Source organism: Astyanax mexicanus, chromosome 14, assembly GCF_023375975.1.
Source record: "Astyanax mexicanus isolate ESR-SI-001 chromosome 14, AstMex3_surface, whole genome shotgun sequence".
Taxonomy (NCBI): Eukaryota; Metazoa; Chordata; class Actinopteri; order Characiformes; family Acestrorhamphidae; genus Astyanax; species Astyanax mexicanus.
The window spans coordinates 35,163,499-35,188,996 of NC_064421.1; the positions used below are offsets into that span (position 1 = coordinate 35,163,499).

Sequence of the window (25,498 nt, forward strand, 5' to 3'; positions counted from 1 at the left end):
ATTTGTGTGAGTAAAGCGCTTCCATTTATTTACAGTAAGCTTAGATTCCTGAATTTCTCCAACACTAAGGCTGGAGCACTAGCTTTAGCATCTAACCGCTAGTGGTTAGCAGCTAATGCCACCTGTAGCTAATGCTACACTGAGAAACCCTGAGTGTTCCGGTAAGCCATGGCTATTTTAGCTAGCAGTTTGTCCCATGTAGCTTTTATTAGCTAGTGCAGTTAGCGGGTAATGCTAATACTGCTCCAGCAATGCTAGCCATGGTTAGCAGCAGACTACAGGCCGATAACACTCACCTCTGAACGAAAACAAGGGTTAGTGGTACAAAAGAGAAATGGGGATTGAACTAAAACAAAAAATCAAAATCACGTGACAAAATGAACACTGTGGTGCTACGGGGTTTAGGAGTGCATTAGATACAGTGCTAACTGCTTACCTTGAGATTATGATGCTAATAGTTTGCTTGCAAGGTTTCAAGCATATTAGCCACGATGCTAACAGTCAGCAATGGCTTGTATCTGAGTGACATCTCCTTTCAGAAATAGCACAGTGCCCATAATAATGTACAACATGATGAGTCATGAATGAATTAATTAGAAATTAAATATTTTTTAACATCATTTTGAATTTCATTCCCTTGCAGAATGAATTTATCAAGCTATACGTGAAAAGAGAACAATAGTGAGAGTGTGAAAGATGAGGGAAGCTGTGGTAACTTGTGGGCAGTGTATTCACCTGTGACATTATGATAAGGTTTTAACTTTGTGCTGTAACTCTGTTTTCCTGTCATTAGCCCCTGCTGCTACTGTGGCCAAACAAAAACTGTGCCTGATCCAAAAACAGCTAAAGGTCACCGTCTGACCTACCAAACCGGTACCAAACGACCACACTTTCAATGGGCCCTGTAGAAAAGTACACTGATGTGTTTGCATTGGTTTGCATGTGTTTTGTGTCTGTGTTTCTTTGTGCTGACCTTTGATCCTAAAATGAATGGTGTAGACAGTCCTTCTGCATTGCTGTGTTTTCACTGCATCAGCTGACCTTTACCCATACCTTCATGACCTGATACCCATGAGGCAAAGGCCTCTGTAGGACAGCAGTGTAATATATAAAATTGACACATCAGGAATCATTTAGTTAAAGTTAAAAGTGTTAAACAAACAAAATACTCTGTGAAGGTGAACTCTTATCTGGGAAGCTGTTAACTTGAGGTTTCTAAAGGCTGTTAAGGCTGATGGACATATCCTGTGTAACAAAGGTAACTCTTGGTCTTTTTTTGGGGGTGGTCCTGATGAGAGCCAGTTTAATCATAACATGTTTGATGGTCTTTGTGACTGCACTTAAGAATGCTTTCAATGATTGATGAATGATTTTTTTCTGATTGACTCACCTTCACTAACACATCTGTTTTTGCTTTATATACACCAAAAAGATAGATAGATACAGTGGTATGAAAAAGATGGGCACCGCTGATAACTTTCATAATTTCCCTTTATAAATCATTGGTTGTTCGTATCAGAAATTTCAGTTAAATATATCATATAGCAGATGAACCCAATTATATTTAAGAAGTTAAATAAAGTTTATAGGATTTACAGGAAGTAAAGTGTCCAATAATTCTTGAAATAAAATTAGGCAGGTGCATACATTTGGGCACCCATGTCATTAAATAAAGGTTGATTGATTTAGCACTAATTATTGGAACAAAAAAATTACCCTTAACCTACATACACAGGTGAAAGCAATTCTAAGAAAACGTTAAGATGGCAAACTGCAAGTTAAAGAATGGTCCAAAATACCGTCAACCAGAAGCCAGACTCTCATTGGAAGCTATAGGAAGTATTTAGAGGCTGTTATTCCTGCAAAAAGAGGATCTACTAAATATTGATGTCATTTTTCTTTTGAGGTGCATCCATCCATCCTTTGAACCCACTTATTTATCTTGTGAGCAAAAGTATTGGAACATGTGACTGGTGGTGTATTTTGTTGCTTAGGTATGTTGCCCATTTGTACAGTAGTTATTTGTTATTTCATAACAAATATGAAAACCAGAAATATGTGAGAAACAAGCAACTGTGAAGGTGGAAACTCAATCAAATATTGTCAAGCAAGATGATGACTCAAAATACTCTGGCAAAACTACAAAGGGGCAAGAAGTGGAAGTTTTTAGTCAAACTTAAACCCTATAGAGCATGCATTTTACCTGCTAAAGAGGAGACAGGAGGGAGAAACCAATAAACAAGCACCAACTAAAAGAGGCTGCAGTAAAAGCCTAAAAAAGCATCACAAAAGAATGATGTAAAAGTATAGTGATGTCAGTGGGCCACAGACCTGACACAGTTGTTGCAAGAAAAAGATTTGCAACTAAATATAAAATATGATTCACTTTAATTTATTTTAAGTTTATCTGTTCCTTTATCTGTTACTTTTGCTCATAATAAAAATCGGTGGGTTCAGACAAAAGGTTCTTCTAAAATGTGTGTCAGATCCAGATGAAAATACCTGCTTATAAAAGCTGAGTTTTCCTAAATAGTTTGTCTCATATTTATCTTTTTAGTGTCAAACCCAAATGTTTTCAGTCTACAGCAGATCTAAAGGGATTGGCCTCACTGTTCCAGTACTTTTAAAGGGGACTGTAAATATAGATGGACACACAGTGTATATTAATGGATAGGCTTTATTTTTGTTATTAGAATGTAATTATTCTCTCTGGCCCCGCCCTCAGCACATTTAAGATGTTTCTAAGGACAGTGAACTTTGTAAGGTTAATTAAAAAATGCTCCCGTGTTTAACATATTAATGTTCTTAATTAAACTCTGCTCTGCTATTAGTGAGGGGTTATTGAGGCTTCCCTGCAGACAACATGCCCCAGATTTGTTTAAGTTATTAATTTAGACTGTGGTTAAATGAGGCTGTTCCTCAGGGCCTCTAAATGATGGACAAGATTGGGTCCCTCAGCAGGAAAAGATGAGTATATACAGCTCTGGAAAAAAAATAAGAGACCAGTTAAAAGTGATGACTTTCTTTGATTTTACCAAATTGAAAACTTCTGGAATATAATCAAGAGGAAGATGGATGATCACAAGCCGTTAAACCAAGCTGAACTGCTTTAATTTTTTGCACCAGGAGTGCAGGAAGAAAGTTATCCAAAAGCAGTGTGTAAGACTGGTGGAGGAGAACACGCCAATATGCATGAAAACTGTGATTAAAAACAGGGTTATTCCACCAAATATTGAACTCTTAAAACTTTATGAATATGAACTTGTTTTCTTTGCATTATTTGAGGTCTGAAAGCTCTGCATCTTTTTTGTTAGTTCAGTCATTTCTCATTTTCTGCAAATAAATACTCTAAATGACAATATTTTTATGTAGAAATTGGGAGAAATATTTATATAGTTTATAGAATAAAACAACAATGTTAATTTTACTCAAACATATACCATATACAAAATCAGAGAAACTGATTCCTAATTTTTTCCAGAGCTGCATATGTGAATCAAACTCTAGATAGCTTCTATTGACTTTACCAAATCCAATAAATCCTCAGAAATCTGTACACTGAGCAATCTAACTGTACATAAACTCTAATAAAACACAAGGTAAAACCACATGTTCTCGAGGCATCATTACTGGACATAACACTGTGGAGAGGCAAATCAAAGAGTTTGCGATTTGGAACTATTTTACAGTAGAGCATGAAAACAAAATAGAATAGCTAAAAACTCACTAAAAAAAACACCAAACCACAACTACGTCTCTTTGTTCTTAAACCAGCACTGATCAGTGCATTCAGAACCGAGTGAAGGCTCATATCATATCACATTAGATATCATATCACTTTACGTCAGATAACAGATATTGACTTGACAGAATGTTTGGTCAGTCAAACTGGGTTGTTAAAAGTAATTTAAAACCTACAAAAATAAGTAATTAAGCGAAAACGTTTACTAAAATTAAGTGATTTTATTTTTGTACTATCAGCAGCACATCCTGTTTAAACTGTGATGTGTGTTATTTATATAATACAAGGTTTTTATTGATATAGGTTGATACTTTAGTATTAAGAAACTCAGATTGAGTTGTGGGAAAAATTACCTGGTCGGGACATTGCTAATCTAAAAACTCAGCATAAATCTCTATCCAGTCGACTGAAAGGTGTTGTTTTGTGAGATTGGTGTGAATGGTCCCCAGGTGTGGGCAACTCGCAACGTGTCACAGTACACACACACTCCTACACCTGTGCCGTTACATAACCATGACTCAGGCTGAGGCGGGATGCACCCTTGCAGGTGTTTCACTTAACCTGTAATTGCGATACAGCCATTGTCTCATTGTTCTGAGTTTGCTGAGGCAGTGGAATGGGTTACGTATAGTATAATTAAGCGCTCTGACACCTACACTCCTGTTTAAAGTCCTAAGGCCCAGCACAAGATACGTTGTGATGTTCATTGCTATCTTACACTCTGTCAACAGTCTTTCACAGCTTATGTCTGCAAAATCACTTGTGTTCAGGGAAGTTTTTGGCGTATTGCTGTCTTGGCAGTACGCCAGTGACCGAATACAACCTTGACAGATGTCAGCCATTGTACGTTTATTGTTATTTTGGCAGTAAATTGTCGGAATCGAGGAAAATATATATCGCGATAAATATGATAAGCCGGACGATAGGATTCGATAAATTTTATTTTTTATTTCCCATTTAAGTAGCGCTGTGAACAGGCGGAGCACGCTCAGGCAGCGTGCTGAACTGCCTTACAGCTCAGCACAGTATTTAGTATAATTCACAAGATGTATTTTCACTCTAAAAATTCTTATAAGTTTAACAGCTGTCAGTGAAACAGAATTAAAATAATAAGCAATCTAAATGTCATTTTTTTTAAGTAAGCGCAGCACCATCTTGTCCCAGCGCTGAAAGTGAAGTCACGAGGTTGGTTCTCGCACGCCTCACTAACATAAACTATGAGTCTACAGTAACTTAGTTCCTCAATAGATAATAAAATCCAAACCAAAACGCAATGCAAAGTGGGGCACTTTTGTATTGCCCCTGGGTGTAGTAATACTGGGTGTATTAATAAGTTTATAGGCTAAAGAATGTGAAAGATTCACTTTCATATCTCGCCTCTTAAGCGGACAGCTGAAGCGCGAAAATCCTCCCGTTAGCTGCAATGCTAGGGGTTAGGAGCGAGCACTTTCTAGACCAGGACTATGGAGGAGAGGGTTTTGAGTCGGGAGAATTAGTGCCGAAAAAAAATAAGCTGAAGTCCGAGGCTTTTTTCCTCCGTTTTAATTTTTCCTCTGTACAACTGGGATGTACAGACCGTCTGACTGAGGGTAACGTTACTATGAAAGCAGCAGCTGTACAAGCCAAACTACGCGCCCATCCAGCAGAGCAGCGAGAGTTAACTTTACCCAAAGTCTAGATAAGCTGACAGTTAAAAGATAACATAGCTAGCGTTAGCTACTTATCTAGCTATCTTACCATAGCTAGGCAACGCTAGCTAACTAACTTACGCTAACTAGATGAAGCTAGCTACCCAGCAAGCCTTCTAACTTCTAAACTGAACAGTTTATCAACAAAACAGTGCCTTGGTGTTTCAATATCCACTTAAATCATGTAACGTTATGTTTCATTCAGTCCTAATGAACTCTGGACATTACATGCTAAATAGCTAAATGTAAGTTATATAAACAAGCTGGTTAACGGGATGGCAGTGCCTGCTGTTGACGGGCTGCAAGGACCGAATAGACACCTCCAAAACGTCTCTCTCTCAGAAAAGCATCTGAAACATTCTGCTCAGGTTTATACAAAAAAGATCTCTGAGTAAATGCTCCACGTTAGCCTAGTTCAGCTTCGTCTTCATCCATAATCTCCACAAACAACAAGCTCTTTTCCTCTAGCTTTATACCTGGACTCTTCAACCAACCAACCTCGTGACGTCACCAGTGCTGTCATCATTAGCTAAGGTGCCTTCACTGCTTTTTACACTCTAATAAACTAATGGGTAACGCACGTTAGCCGTGTTAATCCACTTTCCGTGTAAATTATTGTTAACTTTAGCACGAGTGATGGGTTAGTATATAAACACACAGAAAAGCAGCACTTTCCACTTTTTTCCTAACTCTCACTGTTTCTGTTAGAAAACCCTGAGGGTAGTTTTCTTCTCTGTCTTATACAGTTTATACAGTGATTACTTTGTGTTTTTAGTTTTTAATAGAGAGTCTGTTGGATATTTTACTAAATACAGAAGATTATAAAATCTGTGTAGCTGCATTTAAGCGGAGCTAAACATTGCTGTTACTGAACTGGATGAGTTTTAAATACACTTGTTTAGTAATGTAAGTCTAGTCTACTGAAAGCCCAGTAATGTTAGTATACATCTGTACTGCAGAAGAAGTGCATCATTTCAGAAACTTGACTTTATTCCTCCCACCTCCATTACAGGTCACTTGCTTTAAAATATTTAAATGTTGGCATAAATTAAAGGCAACAAAACTTAAAGGCTATTATTTTAATATACATTAGTAGTAAATAATCTTAAAATAACAACAAATAGAAAATAAAAAAACAGTAAAACATACGTAATACATACTTTTTATATGACCAAAATTTATTAGACTAAAACTAGACTAAAATGAGACTAAAACTAATAATATCCGATAGACTAAAATGTAACTAAAACTAATATACATTTTAGTTAAAAGACTAAGACTAAACTGTATCAAAATCACCTGTGATATACTTTTGTATTTTGCTTTATGTAGTTGCCTGCATTCAGGGAGGGGAAAAAATCCAAGTGCTATTGCAATTTAATTTAAACAGACAAATAATGTAAAGGGTCAGAATTTTATTTATAGTTTATATGTTTGTCCCCTTGTACTTGTTTTAAGGGACAAACATATAATAAAATTTTAAAATTAATTTAAAAGCTGTCTTAGCACCTTGTGCCCACCTGGCAAGATGTGGATATTCTAGTGTCTTTCCACAAGGCTCTAAGCCTGCTAGTGATTTTGGACATAAATTCCTTTTTCTGTCACTTATGACCAAAAAGAAACCTTTAAGTGTAAAGCGATCGCCCAGCCCTAGCACGAGGCATACTTTTCATGTAGTTAATTGTATCAGATTTTTATACTTGTCCATTTTTCATTTTTCAGTTGTGTGTGCGCACACTTGAACTCGTCCACTCTGTATGGGTTTATACTGGACGTGCTGCGAATGTGCTGTACATATTAAAAAATGTTGGGTTTAAATCAGGTCTGGGCTCATAATAAGTTTATAGGGCAGGCCTGGCCGGCTGGAATTTTTAGCACAATCTAAGCTCTAGCTGGAACTGAGCTGGAGTGTTAGATTATTGTTTTTATTATTAAAATAATAAGTTAGTTACATACAGCTCTTGCAAAAATGAGACCACGTCAGTTTCTGAAATTCTATAAACTACGAACAACATTTCTCCCAAATTCCAAATAAAAATATTGTCATTTAGAGAAAATGAGAAGGAGTTGAAATAACAAAAAAGATGCAGAGCTTTCAGACCTCAAATAATGCAAAGAAAACAAGTTCATATTCATAAAAGTTTAAGAAATCAATATTTAGTGGAATAACCCTGGTTTTAATCACAGTTGTCATGCATCTTGGCATGTTCTCCTCCATCAGTCTTAAACACTGCTTTTGGATAACTTTATGCCACTCCTTGTGCAAAAATTCAAGCAGTTCAAGCACTTAGATATACAGTGTTTGCTTGGGCATGGCCGTTTGCCTGGCACCTGTGTGGCATTAATTTAGAATTTGGCCCCACCCAAGATAGTTATCAGCTATCAGCGGATCGAGATGAACACTGATTGGTCCATCTCTACCAGTCAGTGATGTTAATAGTTGTGGCCAGACATGTGGACAAAAACATGGTGCTGTCACTCAGATGTATAGAGGTAAACATGGTGATGTCACGCAGATGTATAGACGTAAACATGGTGATGTCACGCAGATGTATAGAAGTAAACATGGTGATGTCACTCAGATGTATAGACGTAAACATGATAATGTCACACAGATGTATAGACGTAAACATGATAATGTCACACAGATGTATAGACGTAAACATGGTGATGTCACTCAGATGTATTGAAGTAAACATGGTGATGTCACACAGATGCATAGAAGTAAACATGGTGATGTCATGCAGATGTATAGACGTAAACATGGTGATGTCACGAAGATGTATAGACGTAAACATGACCATCTAAATGGTCATCATTTTTACACAATTTTTTACAATTTCGGTGCTTCTGTAGTATTAACACTGAAATTATGAAGCTAATGTCGCTAAGATATAATAAAACATTTACCCCACTCATTAGTACGGTGCTCACTGCAGACAAGGATGTGCTCTGTAATCTCAAATAGATTATAAATATTTATAAACATGGACTAAAGTACAAACACAATTCAGAAGAAAAACTGCGAGATAGAGAGATAAAGAGTAGTGCATAAAGAGAGAGCAAAAGAGATAACTGCATTGATAAAAAAATAGAAAGACAGTCATAGAAAAAAGAAAAAGAGGAAGACTCATGGTAAAAGAAAAAAGAAAGGTTAAGAGTAATAAAGATAAAAAGGAGGTAGAGAGAGATGAGGTACATTGAGTGTTTTGTGGGTGATTCATTTATACCAAGTTACTGATTGTGATGTGTGTGTGTGTGTGTCTGCGTGTAATCGGAGTACACATGTGTCAATCACTTATTCATGACGCTGCGTTTTGAGCGCACTTCCTGAGCCCCATATTTTCTTACACCCAACACTAACTCTTCAACCAACACACATGTGGACCCTTAGACAGTTATGACACCAAATGGTTATAAACATTTGGCTGATGCACAGTTTGGAGTTCTAAGAAGATGTTGGGTCTGAAACCTGTTTTTAAAATCATAAAATAAGCATATATTTAAAATGGTGGAGGAATACATATTCAAATACAGGCAATTGTTTGACAAAAAATACTCCCTCAAAAAATATGAGCTCCTCCAATAAACATCCATTTATTAATTTCTCCCTTTTGAAAATAAAATGTGATCATTTTTATTTCTATTTACCTGGCAAGTTATTTTATTTTACATGTCTTCGTTAATAAAGACATGAAAAACACATTTTAGTTGTTACATATAAGAAAAGGAGAAATTATCAGTTTGTGTTAATATATAAGAAGGGATGAAATGTTTTGTTTAGGTCTATCACTTTTTTACCATCAGCATCCAATATAAAACTCAAACACTGCCATAAAAAAAGAATAAAAATCTCCTTTGCTTTTTCATAGATTAAAATAGCGGCGTCCATAAAAAGGCTGAAGGTCCGGGTTGTTGTCTTACAGTGTCCTGCAGTATTGCTTACCTAATCCATCCACACACACACACACACATCTACTTGAGCTTACAAAACAAACCTTACCTGCTTATAACCAGGCCTCAAATTACACAGCAGTCTGGCCTAACGCAGCTCCTTTACACACACAACAACACACTCGCACACACACACACAACAAACACATACACCCGCGCACGCACACTTGCATACACAAGCGTAAACTTGGTTACGTCAGTATTCTCCCATTTCGTCCTGAGGCTTATTTTGTTTACTACAAACATCATCTCAAAATACAGATTTTTGGACTGTGTGTCAGTTTTTGCTACTTGTAAACTAAAAGTAAACAAATTGCTAATTTATCCTAAGACCACTTCCTCTTGTTTTTGATTTGAACTCAAAAGGAAGGGGTGAAATCCTCCCCCTAGTAAATAGGTTAACCCTTCACGTACCCGATACATATATATCAGTGGAGCACTGAAGTTCAGTAACCTAGCTGCTGGTTAACCAGTAAACTTTAGAGTAAATCGTATTTCATTCAGAAAGGGGACAGCAATTAATTATTATTGTCCATTTCTTAATGTCTCTGTGATGCGGAGATGATATTAGCTATTACCATATTTTCTGCAGTATAACCAGATTATAAGGCACACATCTATTTTCAGGTCTATTTTCATACATAAGGTGCACCGGATTATAAAGTGCATTATGCAACACTAGGAAGGAACAGGAGTTTCACTATGTTTATGTTTACCTTTTAATTCAGCAACCTGAATTAAAACCTAAGTTTTGTTAAGTAAACAAAACTGTAATTTAAAAAAACTATTTCTGCTGGATGTTAATCTACACAGATTTCTCTCCTAAAAGGGGCTAATGCTATGCGACAGTGCTGCACTTATGAACCCTGTTCCGGTAAGCTAAGGCGATATTAGCTGGTGGTTCGTCCAACGCAGCTTGTTTCAACACAGTAAAAAGTAGATAAAGTTGTAGAATAATAACATTTAAACACAGAAAAATAGATAAATAAATAAATTAAAGGACTCAAATAACCACAATTATAAAAATGTACATACAATAAATAATAATAATTAATAAGTAAGAAATGTATAAAAAAATAAAAGGAAGACTATAAATGAAATAAAAACGTGAAGGTCAAAAGTAAAAGCAGTAACAAAACAAATAAAAAGATGAAATGGATAAAGTAAATAAAATAAAAGGGCTAAATGGTAAAACATAAAATTAGATAAATAAAAAAATCAATTATTAAATAAATAACAAGGTATAAGAAAAACTCAACTAAAACAGTTACAGGCTGTCTAAAGTTGGTTAGATATTAAAAGTTTAAAATGATTTATGCCCGGATCAGACTACACAATTTTAGCCTGATTTTGGCCCGATTTTGTCATTGCCGTCAAATTACATGCGTCGGATCCGAATTTCATTGTCGCGAGCGACAAAGGTCCGTGTAGTGTGACACAGTCAAAGAGCAGTAATTTGACGTGAACGACGCCGTCGGAGCGTCCGACGGAAAGACTAGCATGATAGAATATTTTATATTTTATCGCATAGTTTGACATGCTCCGCGAGCTCCCTGACTCTGACCAATAGGAAAACAGAGCGTTTTGTGGCGCACAGATGTACACACCGGAAAAGAAAGCAGGACGGTGCTCCTGAAATTTGCTAGACCAGCGAAACAGAAGAATAATCTAATAAACATTTAATAATCTATTTCATCCATGAAATATTCTGTTTATATTCACTGAAAGTTCTTTCCTGGAGTACAAAAAGCATGTAATGTCCATTTGGGTCCACAGTCGCTTTTCCCCCTTTTTTTTACTTTTTTTTTTCAGCACAAAAGCGCTTCCATCACACAAAGGGCTTCTGTAGCCATGATTCTCAGATTCTATGTTTCTCCCCCGCGATGACCTGCGAACTCACGCGAGGACGCAGACGAGGATTGGTCGGTGACTAACGTGTAGTGTTGCCAGTCCCCCGAGAACGATGCAAAACGAAAATAACTGCTTAATCTGACATAGTGAATGGTGTGAGGTGCAAAAATGTTGTGTAGTCTGAGCTTGTCATTAGTGACACCAGTGAGCTGAGTTTTAGGGTTTCTTGTAGGGAATTCCAGCTCACTGGTGCACTGTAGCTAAAAGCAGATTTTCCCAGCTCAGTAAAAACTCTAGAAACCTGACAGGTGATCCAGTCACTAGAGCGGGTCTGATAATTAGTAGTGTTTATAGAAATCATGGATAAGATATAAGATGGCATATGGCCGGAGAGCGAGTTATAAATATAGACAAGGCAGTGTGTTTCTCTTCGAGCTGCTAGTGAGGACCAGCCTACTAGTTTTGAAAGCAGTACTTTTACACTTTTACTTCAGTAAAAAGCTTGAGTTGATACTTAAACTTCTACAGAAGTGTTTTAAACCCTAGTATTTATACTTCTACCCGAGTAATGAATGCCAATACTTTTCACACCTTTGGATAGAAGGGACTGCTGCTTATGTGTGGCTGTGGCACCACAAGGCTGTCAAACCTGTGAATGTCTGATGGTAGAGCCAAAACACAGTTTTGTCACCTCAGCTCTTCAAAATATTAAAATGTCTTCTGGGTCAGTCAGCTGTCTGTGTGTGTGCCAATGCATTCTTGTAGATCTACTCTAGAGAGTCCTATTCTAATGGTAATTCTTTTCTACAGGGCTAGGCAAGCTTTGTGTGTACATTTGCACATCTGTTTTAGTAAGTGGGTGCAATGTAAAGTAGCTGAATCATTTATTAGAAGCAGTGTCTGCAAACTTTTGGACATATATGAGCTAGTGGTAATGTGGGTCAGAAAGGCTGGACCCCACTCTGTCTGTCAGTGTGATTCAGACAGCAGACAGCTGTCACACTCTGTGAGCTCTGTTTCTTTATAAACCGTAATCATCCACATAATCCCACAATTTTACCTCCAAATCCTCACTCTCAGCTCACGAGACTGACTTCAGCACAACCCCCCCCCCCCCCCCCCCCACACACACACACACACACACTAATGCACTGATCCTTGCAACAATACAATCACACACTCATACTGAGGAATGTTGTGTGTGAATGAGGGGCAGATTTGACTCATTTCTTTTACATTAATCTCAGTTAACATTTTTTTAGTTTGGCCCTATTTTTTTCATGCACACCTGTTTCCCACCAGGTGTCATAAACTACATAAGCAAGTCTATAAGAGGTGATTGAACACATGGTCCAGTCATCTCATGGTTTGGGGAGAGTAGGTGGAAATGTCCTATATCATCAGTAATTTACACTGACATGCCAAAAGTCATGGGACAGCAGTATGTAAATGAAATAATATATACAGCAGTGGCTGAAAATTTAGCTTAGTAACTGCTGATTAAGTTTTGATATGTGTGATTAGTTGGTTGTTGTTAAAGCAGCATCAGTAGCTCACTGTCAACAGTAGTCTGCTCTCTGCTCTGTTCAGCCTTAATGGCATGACTGGTTTTATCCACCTATAATTGTAAGCTCTGTAAATGTTTGAGAACTAACTAAATAAAGTAAAGCCAAGTAAAGAAAGCTGTAATAATGTAAGAACGTCAAACGAGCACTGGATGTTATTCTACACAGATTTTTCTCCTGAAAACTTTATTTTAGAGATGGACCGATCAATGTTTTTGGGGCCGATTCCAAACACCGATCGTCTTTCATCTCGATCGGCCGATCGCCGATACCGATCTTAGGCGGGGCCAAATGCCACATTAATTCCACACAGGTGCCAGACAAACCTGGTATAGATTCCCCTAATTACATCCACGCCAAAGCAAACACTGGTAATTTACTGATAGTAAATAAACACAACAAGAGTGTTACTGACCAAAATAAAAGCTTTTCAGGAGAGATATAAGTAATGTGTAAATATTTATAAGACACCAGGATTTTTATATTTATATGCTAATACTGCAGGAATGTGTCCCAACATCAGCTGCCTCACAGTCTTACCTGGCATGCATGTCCACTAAACCATGTAGTTGTAAACAATCTGAGGTGAGCAGCGTGCAAACTGCAACGCCTTTAATTTTATCTGAGCGGAACTGCGGCTTCCTCAGCGCGTCCAATATAATCCGATACAGTGTGGAGGAGCTGGAGTGTGAGCACACAGAAACTGCAGTGAGGAGCGAAAACTGATGCTCCTGAGGTTAGTTGCTGCTGTTAGCTTGTGAGCTAACTTGCTCCGTGACTGCTCCTGAGGTTAGCTGCTGTTAGCTTGTGTTCTAGCTAACTCCGTGACTCACTTACTGGTCTGAAAGATGAATTGTAGAGAGCTGTATTATTCAGTTAGTGGTGTTAAAACCTTTATTTTCTTTTAATTGTGAGGTGCATTGGTTCTACACATATGGACTGCAGAAACTGTAAAAACGCTCCAGACTGATTGAGCTGAGCTGAGCCTGTAGCTCGTTGCTCGTGGCTGGGCTGTAGCTCTGACTGAGTGAAGACAGCAGGGCTCCTGCTGCTGCTGCAGCTCCGGCAAGTGGTTGGATGAGGAACTGCAGCAGTTTCATTGGCCATCCACACACAGCTCTGATTAGCTGCTTAACCCTAAACTACTGAATCGGATCGGGGGAGGAATTTACGTATTTTGGCTGAAAATTGGCCGATACCGATACACTGCCGATCGATCGTCCTATCTCTAGTGTATTTGGGTGAGTAAAGCGCTTCTATTTATTTACAGTAAGCTTAGATTCCCAGATTTCCACTAAGGCTGGGTGCAGCAGCATTTAGCATTCAGTCACGATTAGTGCTACACTGAGGAACCCTGAGTGCTCCGGTAAGCCAAGGTGATATTAGCTAGCGGTTTGTCCCACATAGCTTGTTTTAACATGGGAAACATGTTGGCTTTACTGCTCCTTACAACCTGACTGGTAGATTCATACATAAGGTGCACTGACGATTTTTGTGAAAATGAAAGGATTTTAAGTGCATCTTATAGTGTGGGAAAGATGGTATACGACTATATACATATTCAAGATGTGTTTGTGCTAGACTCAACATATAATAAAAATATGTTTTTACACTCACAACTGTACATATTCTTATGGACCAGAAATAAATTTGACATATATTTTAAAATATGTTTTTCACATTTATGATCATAAATATGTTATGGGCCAGATATATATGTCAATAAAAAAGTGAAAACCTCTGAAATATAATTATGTGGAAGATGGATGATTACAGCCATCAAACCAAGCTGAACTGCTTGAATTCTTGCACCAGGAGTGCCATGTCCAAAAAGTTACATTACATTTGGCAGACACTTTTGTCCAAAGCGAATTACAATAATAAAGTACAAAAGTAATAGAAGTTAAAGGTAAAACATCTTTAGATAGGGCCTAAAGGAGGTCAAAGGAAATAATGGGATAGAGGAGTGAAGGAGGGGAAGAAGGAAATGAGGTTAGAAGTAGTTAGTTTGTTAGAGGTGTTAAGAGAGTAAGTGCTTCAGGAGTTTATTAAAGATAGCGAGAGATTCTCCTGATCTGGTAGTAGAAGGTAGTTGGTTCCACCAAGTTATCCAAAGTTATCCAAAAGCAGTGTATAAGACTGGTGGAGGAGGCAAGGATGCATAAAAACTATAATTAAAAACTAGGGTTATTCCACCAATTAGAAGGTTCGATTCATCTCATAGATGCATTGCTAAACTATAGAAGCAAAAATCTTATCACAGCTACATTTAGGTTAATGAAGACATTTTGAAGACAGTTGTAATTTATGGCTGAGCTACCTCATTAACTGATCTAAGAATGTTCTGGAAACTCCAGGCTGTGGAATTACAGACACTGTGTTCTTGTGCTCTCACCTGGCCCTTCTGTACCTGCTCCGTCAGCGTTGTGTTGATTATCTGGAAGGTCACATCTCACATTTCACCCCCCAAGTACAGTCTGAGTCTTTCTGCTCTAAACGTACAGAGTACCACAGAACAGTTCAACAGTAAAGCTTTTATTTGGAATAATGAAGTGGTTTTTATCATAATTTAGACAAACAGCCAACATTGAGTTGACCTTTGTGCTCTGCTTACTTAAACATGTGCTGTGTTTATAAGAACATCAGAACATCTGAATAACCCTATGTACCCTGTGTTTATTAGAACATTGAATAAACCCATGTGCCCGTAATTATAAGAACATTAAATGAACCTATGTGGTCAGTATTCAAAAGAACATTTAATGAAACTATGTGGTCCGTGTTTGCTATAACATTGAATCTAACATTGAACCTATATGCTCTGAGTTTATAAGAACTTTGAAAGAACCTATTTGTTGTGTTTGAATGTATTTGCTGTAACATTGAATAAATCTACGGTCTTTGTGTTTGTGCAGGAGCGGTTTGAGTCGTTGTTCCGGATCTATGATGAACAGACATCGTTCCAGATGTTTAAGAGTTTCCGGAGAGTCCGAATCAGCTTCAGTACACCGGAGGCAGCGGCTCGCGCTCGAATTGAGCTCCACGAGTCCGAGTTTAATGGCTCCAAACTCAAACTCTACTTCGCACAGGTGAGTGGCAGTTGACTTTGTCTGAGGACTTTTTTGAGTTTTTTTATTATGAATAAATAGATGTGAATCAATCTGTGTCTATGATCATTTATGTTATATCCCCTATAAGGAATTTTACTATAAGATTCTACACTTTATTATTTAATATCTACAATTAATTATTCAATATCTATAATGAATTATACAATATCTATAATGAATTATACAATATCTATAATAAATTATACAATATCTAAAATTAATTATTCAGTATTTATAATTAATTATGCAGTATCTACTATGATTTTTTTCACTACGAATGATTCAGCATCCAATATGAATCAATCAGTATAAATTTAAAATTATTCATTTTCTACTATGAATGTTTGAGAATTTACAATGAACTATTTAGTATCTACCATAAATTATTCTATATGCATGTATTATTGTGTATCCAGTATGAGTTATTCTGTATTATTCAGTATTTACTATGAATTATTCAGTATGTATTGTGAACTATTCAGTATGTAATTTGAATTATTCAGTATGTATTGTGAATTATTCAGTATGTATTGTGAAATATTCAGTATGTATTGTGAACTATTCAGTATGTATTGTGAACTATTCAGTATGTAATGTGAATTATTCAGTATGTATTATGAATTATTTAGTATGTATTGTGAAATATTCAGTATGTAATTTGAATTATTCAGTATGTATTGTGAACTATTCAGTATGTAATGTGAATTATTCAGTATGTATTGTGAATTATTTAGTATGTATTGTGAAATATTCAGTATGTAATTTGAATTATTCAGTATGTATTGTGAAATATTCAGTATGTATTGTGAAATATTCAGTATGTAATTTGAATTATTCAGTATGTATTGTGAATTATTCAGTATGTATTGTGAAATATTCAGTATGTAATGTGAATTATTCAGTATGTATTGTGAATTATTCAGTATGTATTGTGAAATATTCAGTATGTAATGTGAATTATTCAGTATGTATTGTGAAATATTCAGTATGTATTGTGAAATATTCAGTATGTAATGTGAATTATTCAGTATGTATTGTGAAATATTCAGTATGTAATGTGTGTATGTCTGTTTGGTCTCTCAGGTGCAGAACACAGGTGAGGATGTGGATAAGACGTTCTTGGCTCCTCCTCAACCTGTGAAACAGTTCCTCATCTCTCCACCTGCATCTCCGCCCGTGGGGTGGAGTCAGGGGGAAGACGCCACACCTGTTATCAACTACGACCTCCTGTGTGCCGTGGCGAAACTGGGACCAGGTACACACACAGATACACACACACTTCATTTCAGTAAAGATTAAATATTCATTTACACAAGCCCCAGAGTGGCACACCTAGTGACGATCGCCTGTTCCACCTTACAAAGTCTTCTTATCGGATGAGAGCATGTCACACCTTTCACCACTGTGGTCTTCCGACCCTCAGTATATTAGAAGCTCCTAAAACTGCAGGGTCAAGCATTAGGACCTGTTCAGCTTTAAGGTGTGTTTATCAGTTTGTAGGGACAAAGGATGATAAATTGTGTACACTCATAACAAATTTATGTAATTTTACAAGGAAATTCTAAAGTACTGTTTTAATTGAATACAGGATATTGAATACCCCCGATTGAGCGTTTATTTATTACAGTAACTAAATGCAAATAGCAATAGCTGTGGAAGATCAGGTGCTTGGTAAGAGACACATTTCTTTACACAAAATGTCCACTCTTTCCTATTGGCTCCTGGCATCATTTATTTGCGTAATAGGCATGCCCCCTATCAGTGTGTATTCTTGACCTCCAGGGCTACCTTCCCTTACATATTCAGTTACATTTTATGCAGTGGTTGACTGCCTGGCCACAGTGTTATAGGTCATAAAAGCAAATCACCAATTTCTTTACTGCAAAGTGTGATTTCATGTTGGTGAAGAACTGCAATAAAATACTGTATTTTTACACTATAAGGTGTACATTGTACATTGGTGTAAATCTACAGTGTAAATTTGGCTTTTGAAAACTGTTTATTTAAGTGAGTTAAGCAATTCCATTTATTTACAGTAAGCTTAGATTATTACATTTCTCCAGCATTAAGACTGGAGCATTAGCATTAGCGACTAACTGCTAGCGCTACACTGAGGAACCCTTAATGCTCCGGTAAGCCAGGCCGATATTAGCTTTTCATCACACATAGCTGATTTTGATGCCGCAAACATGCAGCAGTGCTGGCCATGGTAAGCAGTAGGCTACATGCCGATAACACTTACCTCTGAACGGCAAAAGAACTAGCGCTTGCCGTGGTTAGCGATAACTAAACTGAAACTCCTATATAACCTGTACTTGGCTTTACTGCTCCTTGCAACTAGACTGGTAAAATTCATACATAAGACGCTCTGGTTTATAAGAAACACTGACGATTTTTGGGAAATTTAAGGATTTTAAGTATGGTTATTAAATATGGTAAACTTTTTGCTGGATTAAATTTCCTATGTAATGGGATTTTTTATGTTCGATCTACTTAAATTAAGCAAATAAAAAATGTTGCTTTAAATGTATTCCATGCATGTGTTCCAGCCATTCGAGAAATCAGTTCATCACAGTATAATATCAAAGTAAAGTATCAGTTCTATGCTGGAATTCAGTACACAGAAAATGACTGGCAATATAAAAACCAGTAGATGCACAGTAACATAAGTGTAAAATGCAGGTATGTTTGGTGGTTGTAGGGACGTTGCGACTTTTCTCCACAAAGCATTGTGTCCACAAAGATTGGAGTTTTAATAGAAAACACACACACACACACACACAGCACTGCAGCATGAGCAAATGGAAACATGTCTGTGTTCAGCCACTGCAGGAAATGTGTATTGTTTTTGAAAGATGGAAATGCAAACCTGCAGCTCCCTCTACTGGTGGAACCAGAACTCTTTCTGCGGACTGATCGCTTATCACCTTTCAGCTGGTCTGTGTCATCTACCTGGCAACCCTGATTTGATCGTCCAGTATTGGCCTGCATGTTTTTCCACAGGGGCCACACCTTTATTGGGCAACCTCCCAGAGTCCTAACATAATACAGTATCTGCAGATTGTTCATTGTTGCTTTTCAGTAGCTATTAGGAAACAAACAGAAGAGCCATTGTTTGGGGAACACAAAAGAGGGGTTTCTGAATTGTTGAGTGTGTGTCAGACTCTCACAGTGCTGTTCTGGGTTTGGCTCTGTGCCCTATCTAATGCTAAACTTCATTGTTCATGCTACTCTTTATTCTGCTCTGGTGAGTCATGATTCTGGCACTAACTCACACAAGAATATATAAATAAATGCTTCAGCGTTCAGTTGAGAACCGGGTTGGTTGTCCTGGGTTTTAAGGAGGCCATCTGATCACTGAAGCTCGCCTCGGTTATTTTGGTACAGATTAGTTGTAGGCTTTTAATGGGGCTTCCAGCTTAACTGGTAATCTGAACCCACAGTGGAGCATAAATAAGGAGTTAAAGGACAGTTAAAGAGAATGCAGGTCTTAAAATCTCATACTGCACATGTATACTGAGTCATACACTACCACAACCAACCAGTAATGACCTTTACATCATCCACAGTTTTATACACTTCCATACTTCCATACATACTGATCCATACTGTCCATAGGCGTAGGAACCGGGGGGGATGGGTGGGACATGTCCCACCCAATATTAGAAACAGGTGGATTTTTCCCCCCCAAAAATGATATCAGTTCGCTCAGGTTAGCTGTACTATTAATGAGGAGACAGACCGGACCAATCACGGAGCCGGTTCAGGTATTAAGTCACGCCTCTCAGTAGAAACAGCCAATCAGCTTGCTGGTTTTGCGGCGCGCGGAGCAGAGACAGTTTGCTGTTGGGGAAGCCCCGCCCCCTCGCTGATCGGGACGCAGCAGCTTCAGCTGATTTTAAAACAGAGATGAATATACGGAGATTTTACTAAAATAAAGGTAACGATAGGCTAACCACTTCAACTGTGATGATATGTTTCTGATAGCTGGTTAAAAATACACGTCTCTGAATCAGCACACAGTTTAAACCCACTGTGATTAATAAACTGCAGCTGTGTTAGTGTGTAAGCTTATCTTTGGAATTAGCTAGATTGGGAGTCAGGGTTAAAGGAAAAAAATAAAATATATATGTAATGTTTCCCTGTACCTGATCAGCTAATCATTTTAATTTTAGAAGCTGGATGTAGATGATTGCCAGAATTTCGTACAGTACTTTAAGTTGGTAGTTTAAAGCAGTTACTTAACCCCGATCACTGCCCTAAACTAGTGTTTTCCACCTGATCAGCTAATAAACAGTCATTTACTGAGTTTACCTGTTAAAATCCTTTAGCCCCCTATGGAGCCTAAATTAATCATGTATATCCACCAGAGGAAGCTCTAGAATATGCAGAACAGTGTTAATATGCAGTAGAATATGTAAGAACTGGGTTGAGAAACACTGCTGTAACGTGACTTCTGTTCATTTGTATTTCACAGTAAGACCACATATCCTGACGTTTATAAAAGTCTCTATGAAACGTAAAGTTACATTCTTTTACATAAAAGGACACCATCTTAAGAAGAGCTCTCAGTAGAAAAAAATAAAAGTGCAGGAGAAAATGTAAATATACAACAGAATTGACATGCCAATACATAATAATAATAATAATAATAATAATAATAATAATAACAATAATAATAATCTGTTATATTATTTTAAATATTAGGTGATAACTGAAAATTTTTGTCATATGTACATAATTCAGACATTGCTTGCATAATTTTTCTAACAACAGTAGCTGTAATGTGGAGTAACATGTTTAGGTTGTAAAATCACCTTATAATAATAATTTACTTTTAATTAAAAGTAATTTCCACAAATGTTGTTCTAGGAAACTATTGGGTGGGCTTGGGTTCATATTGGCAAATGTGTCCCCCCCAATATCAAGCCCGCTCCTACGCCCTTGATACTGTCCCATACACTACCATACACCATCCATACAGTCCCAGTCATGAATCTTACATGTCTATCTTTCTTAAACTTAAATCTTAAACCATAAACATATAAATCATTGGTTGTTCACATCAGCAATTTCAGTTAAATATATCATATAGCTGACGAACACAGTGATATTTGAAAAGTGAAATTAAGTTTTATAGTATTTACAGACAAAATTTGGCAGGTGCATACATTTTAAATTTGAGCACCCCTACAGAAAAATTACATTAATATTTAGTAAATCCTCCTTTTACAGAAATAACAGCCTTTAAATGCTTCCTATAGCTTTCAAAGAGTTGAAGGTATTTTGGATCATTCTTCTTTACAAAACATCTCCAGTTCAGTCAGGTTTGATGATTTCTGAGCATCAACAGCTTTAAATCACACCACAGATTTTCAATAATATTCAGGTCTAGAGACTGAGCTGGTCTTCAGAGAAGATGCAAAGAGGAGAAAAACCTGCAGTTAGTTCCTTATCCCTTTCTCATAGTTGGATTCACCTGTGTATGAGCTTCAATGAGCTTACCAAACAAAGTTTGTTCCAATAATTAGTGCTAAAATGACAAGAGTGCCCAAATTTATGCACCTGCCTAATTTTGTTTAAAGAATTATTGCACACTTTATGTAAATACTATAATTTCTTTTAACTCTTTAATATCACTGTGTTCATCTGCTATATGATATATTTAACTGAAATTGCTGATCTGAACAAGTAAATCATGAAAAATATCCCTATACGTTCATCCTGCTCCATATCTTGCTCAAAGCAAGTATAGAATGATGTTTATTATTAGATTACCATGTTCTCTCCTCTCTTTCTCTCTCTCTGCAGGGGAGAAGTACGAGCTGCACGCGGGTACAGAGTCCACCCCCAGCGTGGTGGTGCATGTGTGCGACAGTGAGACGGAGGAGGAAGACGAGGCCCGGCCGAAGATGAAGATCGTCCAGACCAGACGTCCCGAGAGCCCTCCAAAAGTCTTCAACTAAACCCCCGCCCTCCCCCAAACTTCTCCACCTGCACACACACACTGCACGTGTCCTCTGTCTCGACCTGTCTCTCTCTCTCTCTCTCACACATGCTGGGGAGGAGGGGGAAGACACCCTTCATTTCAGCTCTAATAAAAAAAACTAAGATAATAAAACAACATTTGAATGAAGATCAAGCCGGACGCTGAGGGGAGGGGCTAATGTCGGTTGCCTCAGTGATGGACAGACAGAGTTGGTCTGGATTGGAGGAAACGAACGCGACACACAGACACATCACTGTCCCACGGAGCAGACAGGGTGGCGTTTTTGCTGGGGTCGGGGGTCTGAAAAACACCCCCCACCCTAGTCCTCACTTTGATCCAAGCACTTTCTCACTCTTTCTCTCACTCTCTCTCACACTCACTCATGTAGAATTAGTCCCATTAGTGTAGCAATAGAGGTGCTGTAGTAATAGAGTATATCTGTCTGTAGCCGTAGTGGGTTATTATTATTATTATTATCGGACTTTGTTTACGATCATTCACTAAAATCATAAACGCTTTAAGAGAAAAAAGGGAAGCATAATGTTCTTTTTTCTTTATTGTGTTTTCTTTATTGACTTCATAATGCATTAGGATTTTTTTTTTGGGACATATCATCAGGCGATGTGTTGGGATGTGTTTGAAGGCCGCGTGGTACGGACGCGTATGTATGAGACACAAACACGAATGTACTGAGGGTCAGTCACATGCATAAGCACATGCTGTGATGCCGTGATGTTTGTGAAGAGGCTGGACTTTTCCTTTTTATTTATTGTTTTCATTTATTTTAATCAATAGAGGCTTTGACATGTTTGTTTACTGAACCTAGATGTGTGTCGTTGTGATAATTATTACTATTAATACTATTATTGTTACCATGTATTTGATACCACGCCTTTTTTGCATGCTGACTGCTGTAGTAAACTGGGAGGACGGCGCGTTTTATACTGAAGATGAAAGAGAAATTCTGAGCAAAAGAAAAAACAAAAAAATGTGTTTTGATTTTGATGCATATCCCCCTATTTAGGAGGCTGTACAGTTGCTGGAAGGGGTGGTTTGTATATATGTAGCTTTACGGATGTTTGAGAAAGTGTGAGGGGGTTAAATCTATATTAAGTGTTCTATTTTTTTTTTGTTTGTTTGTTTGATTGTGTGTAGTCCATCCTCAACACTGTGGTCCATTTCTGGTCAGCCAGAGATTTTTCAGCATGCTTTTCCTCTCTTGCAACTTTATACTGTACTGATTGGTGGTTAATTCCAATGTTACAGTCGTATTGCACCAGTTCAAACTGATGATATATCAGAGCTTTGGCCTATCACTGGCCTTCAAGACCCAAATAACACTAAAAAGAGGGCAGTTCATAGCATTACTACTGTGATTACAGACCCTTTAGAAACCTTTTGGCCTTTTAAAAACTGTCCTGTGTGCATCTGAAGCAAACTGTTTGTATATCATGAATATTCTCAGTTGTTAAACTCATAAGAAGCCCTGCTGACCTCAGTTCCATCTTATTTCCACATGCTTTTTGCATGCAATATGAGCTTTTGCAATATTTAATTCATGAAAATCTCTATAAAGAATCTGCACACATAAAATAAGAATATTAATATATAACTGTGATTTTATGTCCTGTTCTCAGGGCAGTATGGCTTCATCCCATCGCTTCACTCTCTCTCGCCCCACTGAATTTGTCTGGGCGCTTATGGAGAAACCAAACTTTAACAGTGTGTGTTAAGAGGGAGTATGTGTGTGTGTATAAGGGCCGCCATGGTGGGCTCACCTCATGAAAGCACTTTATTACTGCTGTAATTGTATCTTCGAGCTGGCGCTTGTATTTGACCTTTTGGTTTCATGTATTTAATTTTACCTACGTGTTCTATTAGTGGTACAAGCACGAAATGTGCTGGTACCATTCTTGCTTAAAATTTAATTAAATGTATTTCATGTTTTGGAGGGTACAAATCACCCGGGTAGCCTTCTCACCAGCAGATAACTAGTCCGAGTGCGTTGCACCACTTGACTTGCTGATGTTGTTTTTCTTTTGTTTGTTTTTTTTGCGGGGGGGGGGGGGGGGCTGTTTTGTCTGCTTAGTGGAGGGGGTCTTTATTGTGTGCAGAAAAACAAAGTGGTTTTATTTGCTGTAACATATTTGAGTGTGTGCGTGTTTGTGTGTGTGTGAGAGAGAGATAGAAAGTGTGCATGTACACCTTAAAAAGGGAAAGAAAACTGAGTGTCAGTACTAAAATCAATGTGATGCCAATCACTGTTTAGGTATCAGATGTTGATGATGATGACAATGATGAAGATGATGTTCTGGTGTTTTTTACTGTTTGCTCTGTCTGAGTCTTCACATTTCTGTACTTAAAAAAAGGAAGCCTGTTGGACTTTGTATTGTGATCAAAAACAAACTTGAGAATATTTTTCATGAATTCTGCAGAAAGTGGGTTCTGTCACTGGTGTTCCCGTTTCCGTTGGAATATAAATATCGTCTTGTGCCGTAGTTCATAGCTGAAGAAGAAAACAAAACGTAGCAACGAAGCAATAATTCCTTGTGTATACCTGCGTCTCCTCTCCCGTAGGTGTTTCTTTGATTGAGTCATATCTTTAACTGTCGACTTGCTTATGTTTGTGTAGGTATGTCATTTGTTTCACATAGATATAATATATAAATATATAAATAATTATAATAATAAGAATTCATAAAAATGTCTTGTTGTTGTGTGCTCTTTTATGTGTTCAAAGATTTGATCATTTTTGCTCCTAGGGCTCTCCTCTAGAGGTGGGAAGTGTTATTCTCTTTTACTTTTTATTTGCACTGCAATAAATACAACATACACTTTAAGCACAACCCCTTGCGAACAGATATACACATGCATTTATGGACAAGCTGATAAAGGCCTTTGTCACAAGCTCTTTATTAAAAAGAGTAACCAGAAACAGTCTTCATACCCCTTGAACTTCTTCATGTTTTATATGGACAAAAGTATTGGAGCACCTGCTTATTCATTGTTTCTACTGTTTCTGCTGAAATCATTGATATTAAAAAGAGTTGATACTGCTTTTGTTGGAATAAGAGTAGTAAGAGCTGGATATTAAATGATCATCAGAACAGCCCACCCCATCTTATCCCTTAACCAAAATCACAAACATGATTGGACAGAACACACCCAATCCAGAGAACACAGTTCCACTGCTCCACAGCTCAGTAACTAGGGACTTTAGCCTTATAGCCCACACCTGTTATTGGGCATGATGCCGACAGGTAAATTTGTATCTGCTACAGAGAGTCCTATTTTATTGGCAGCACTTATCTACCATGACTAGGCAAGCTGTGTGTGTACATTTGCACATCTTTGTCAGCAAAGGTACTGTACTGTAGTTTTAAAGTGTGTGAAGCTCTTTTCAGGTGATTTTTTTAGCTCAATTCAGGTCAGATTTTCTTCTCGGTTCACCAAACAGCTCACAAAACAACAGCCTGTGAATCAGCAGCTATCCAGGGCAGCACAACACACACACACACACACACACACACACACACACACACTGTGAATAAGGTAACTTTATAAAGCGAATGAAACCTGGAAGTCCCTCAGTGCAACAA

The 25,498-nt window shown here is 37.6% G+C and overlaps 1 protein-coding gene across 2 annotated transcripts in view; it reads left to right on the top strand.

The window, feature by feature from the left end:
- The window catches only part of rcan3 (regulator of calcineurin 3), a 63,163-nt gene extending 38,558 nt beyond the window's left edge, over nucleotides 1-24,605 (top strand). For both annotated transcript variants that reach the window (XM_007239932.4, XM_007239933.4), the window contains 3 exons: nucleotides 15,716-15,889; nucleotides 16,994-17,165; nucleotides 21,722-24,605. In XM_007239932.4, coding sequence (XP_007239994.1) covers nucleotides 15,716-15,889; nucleotides 16,994-17,165; nucleotides 21,722-21,876 — 501 coding nt within the window. In that variant the 3' untranslated portion in view covers nucleotides 21,877-24,605. The remainder of the gene's footprint in view (nucleotides 1-15,715; nucleotides 15,890-16,993; nucleotides 17,166-21,721) is intronic.
- Nucleotides 24,606-25,498: the final 893 nt, after the last annotated feature.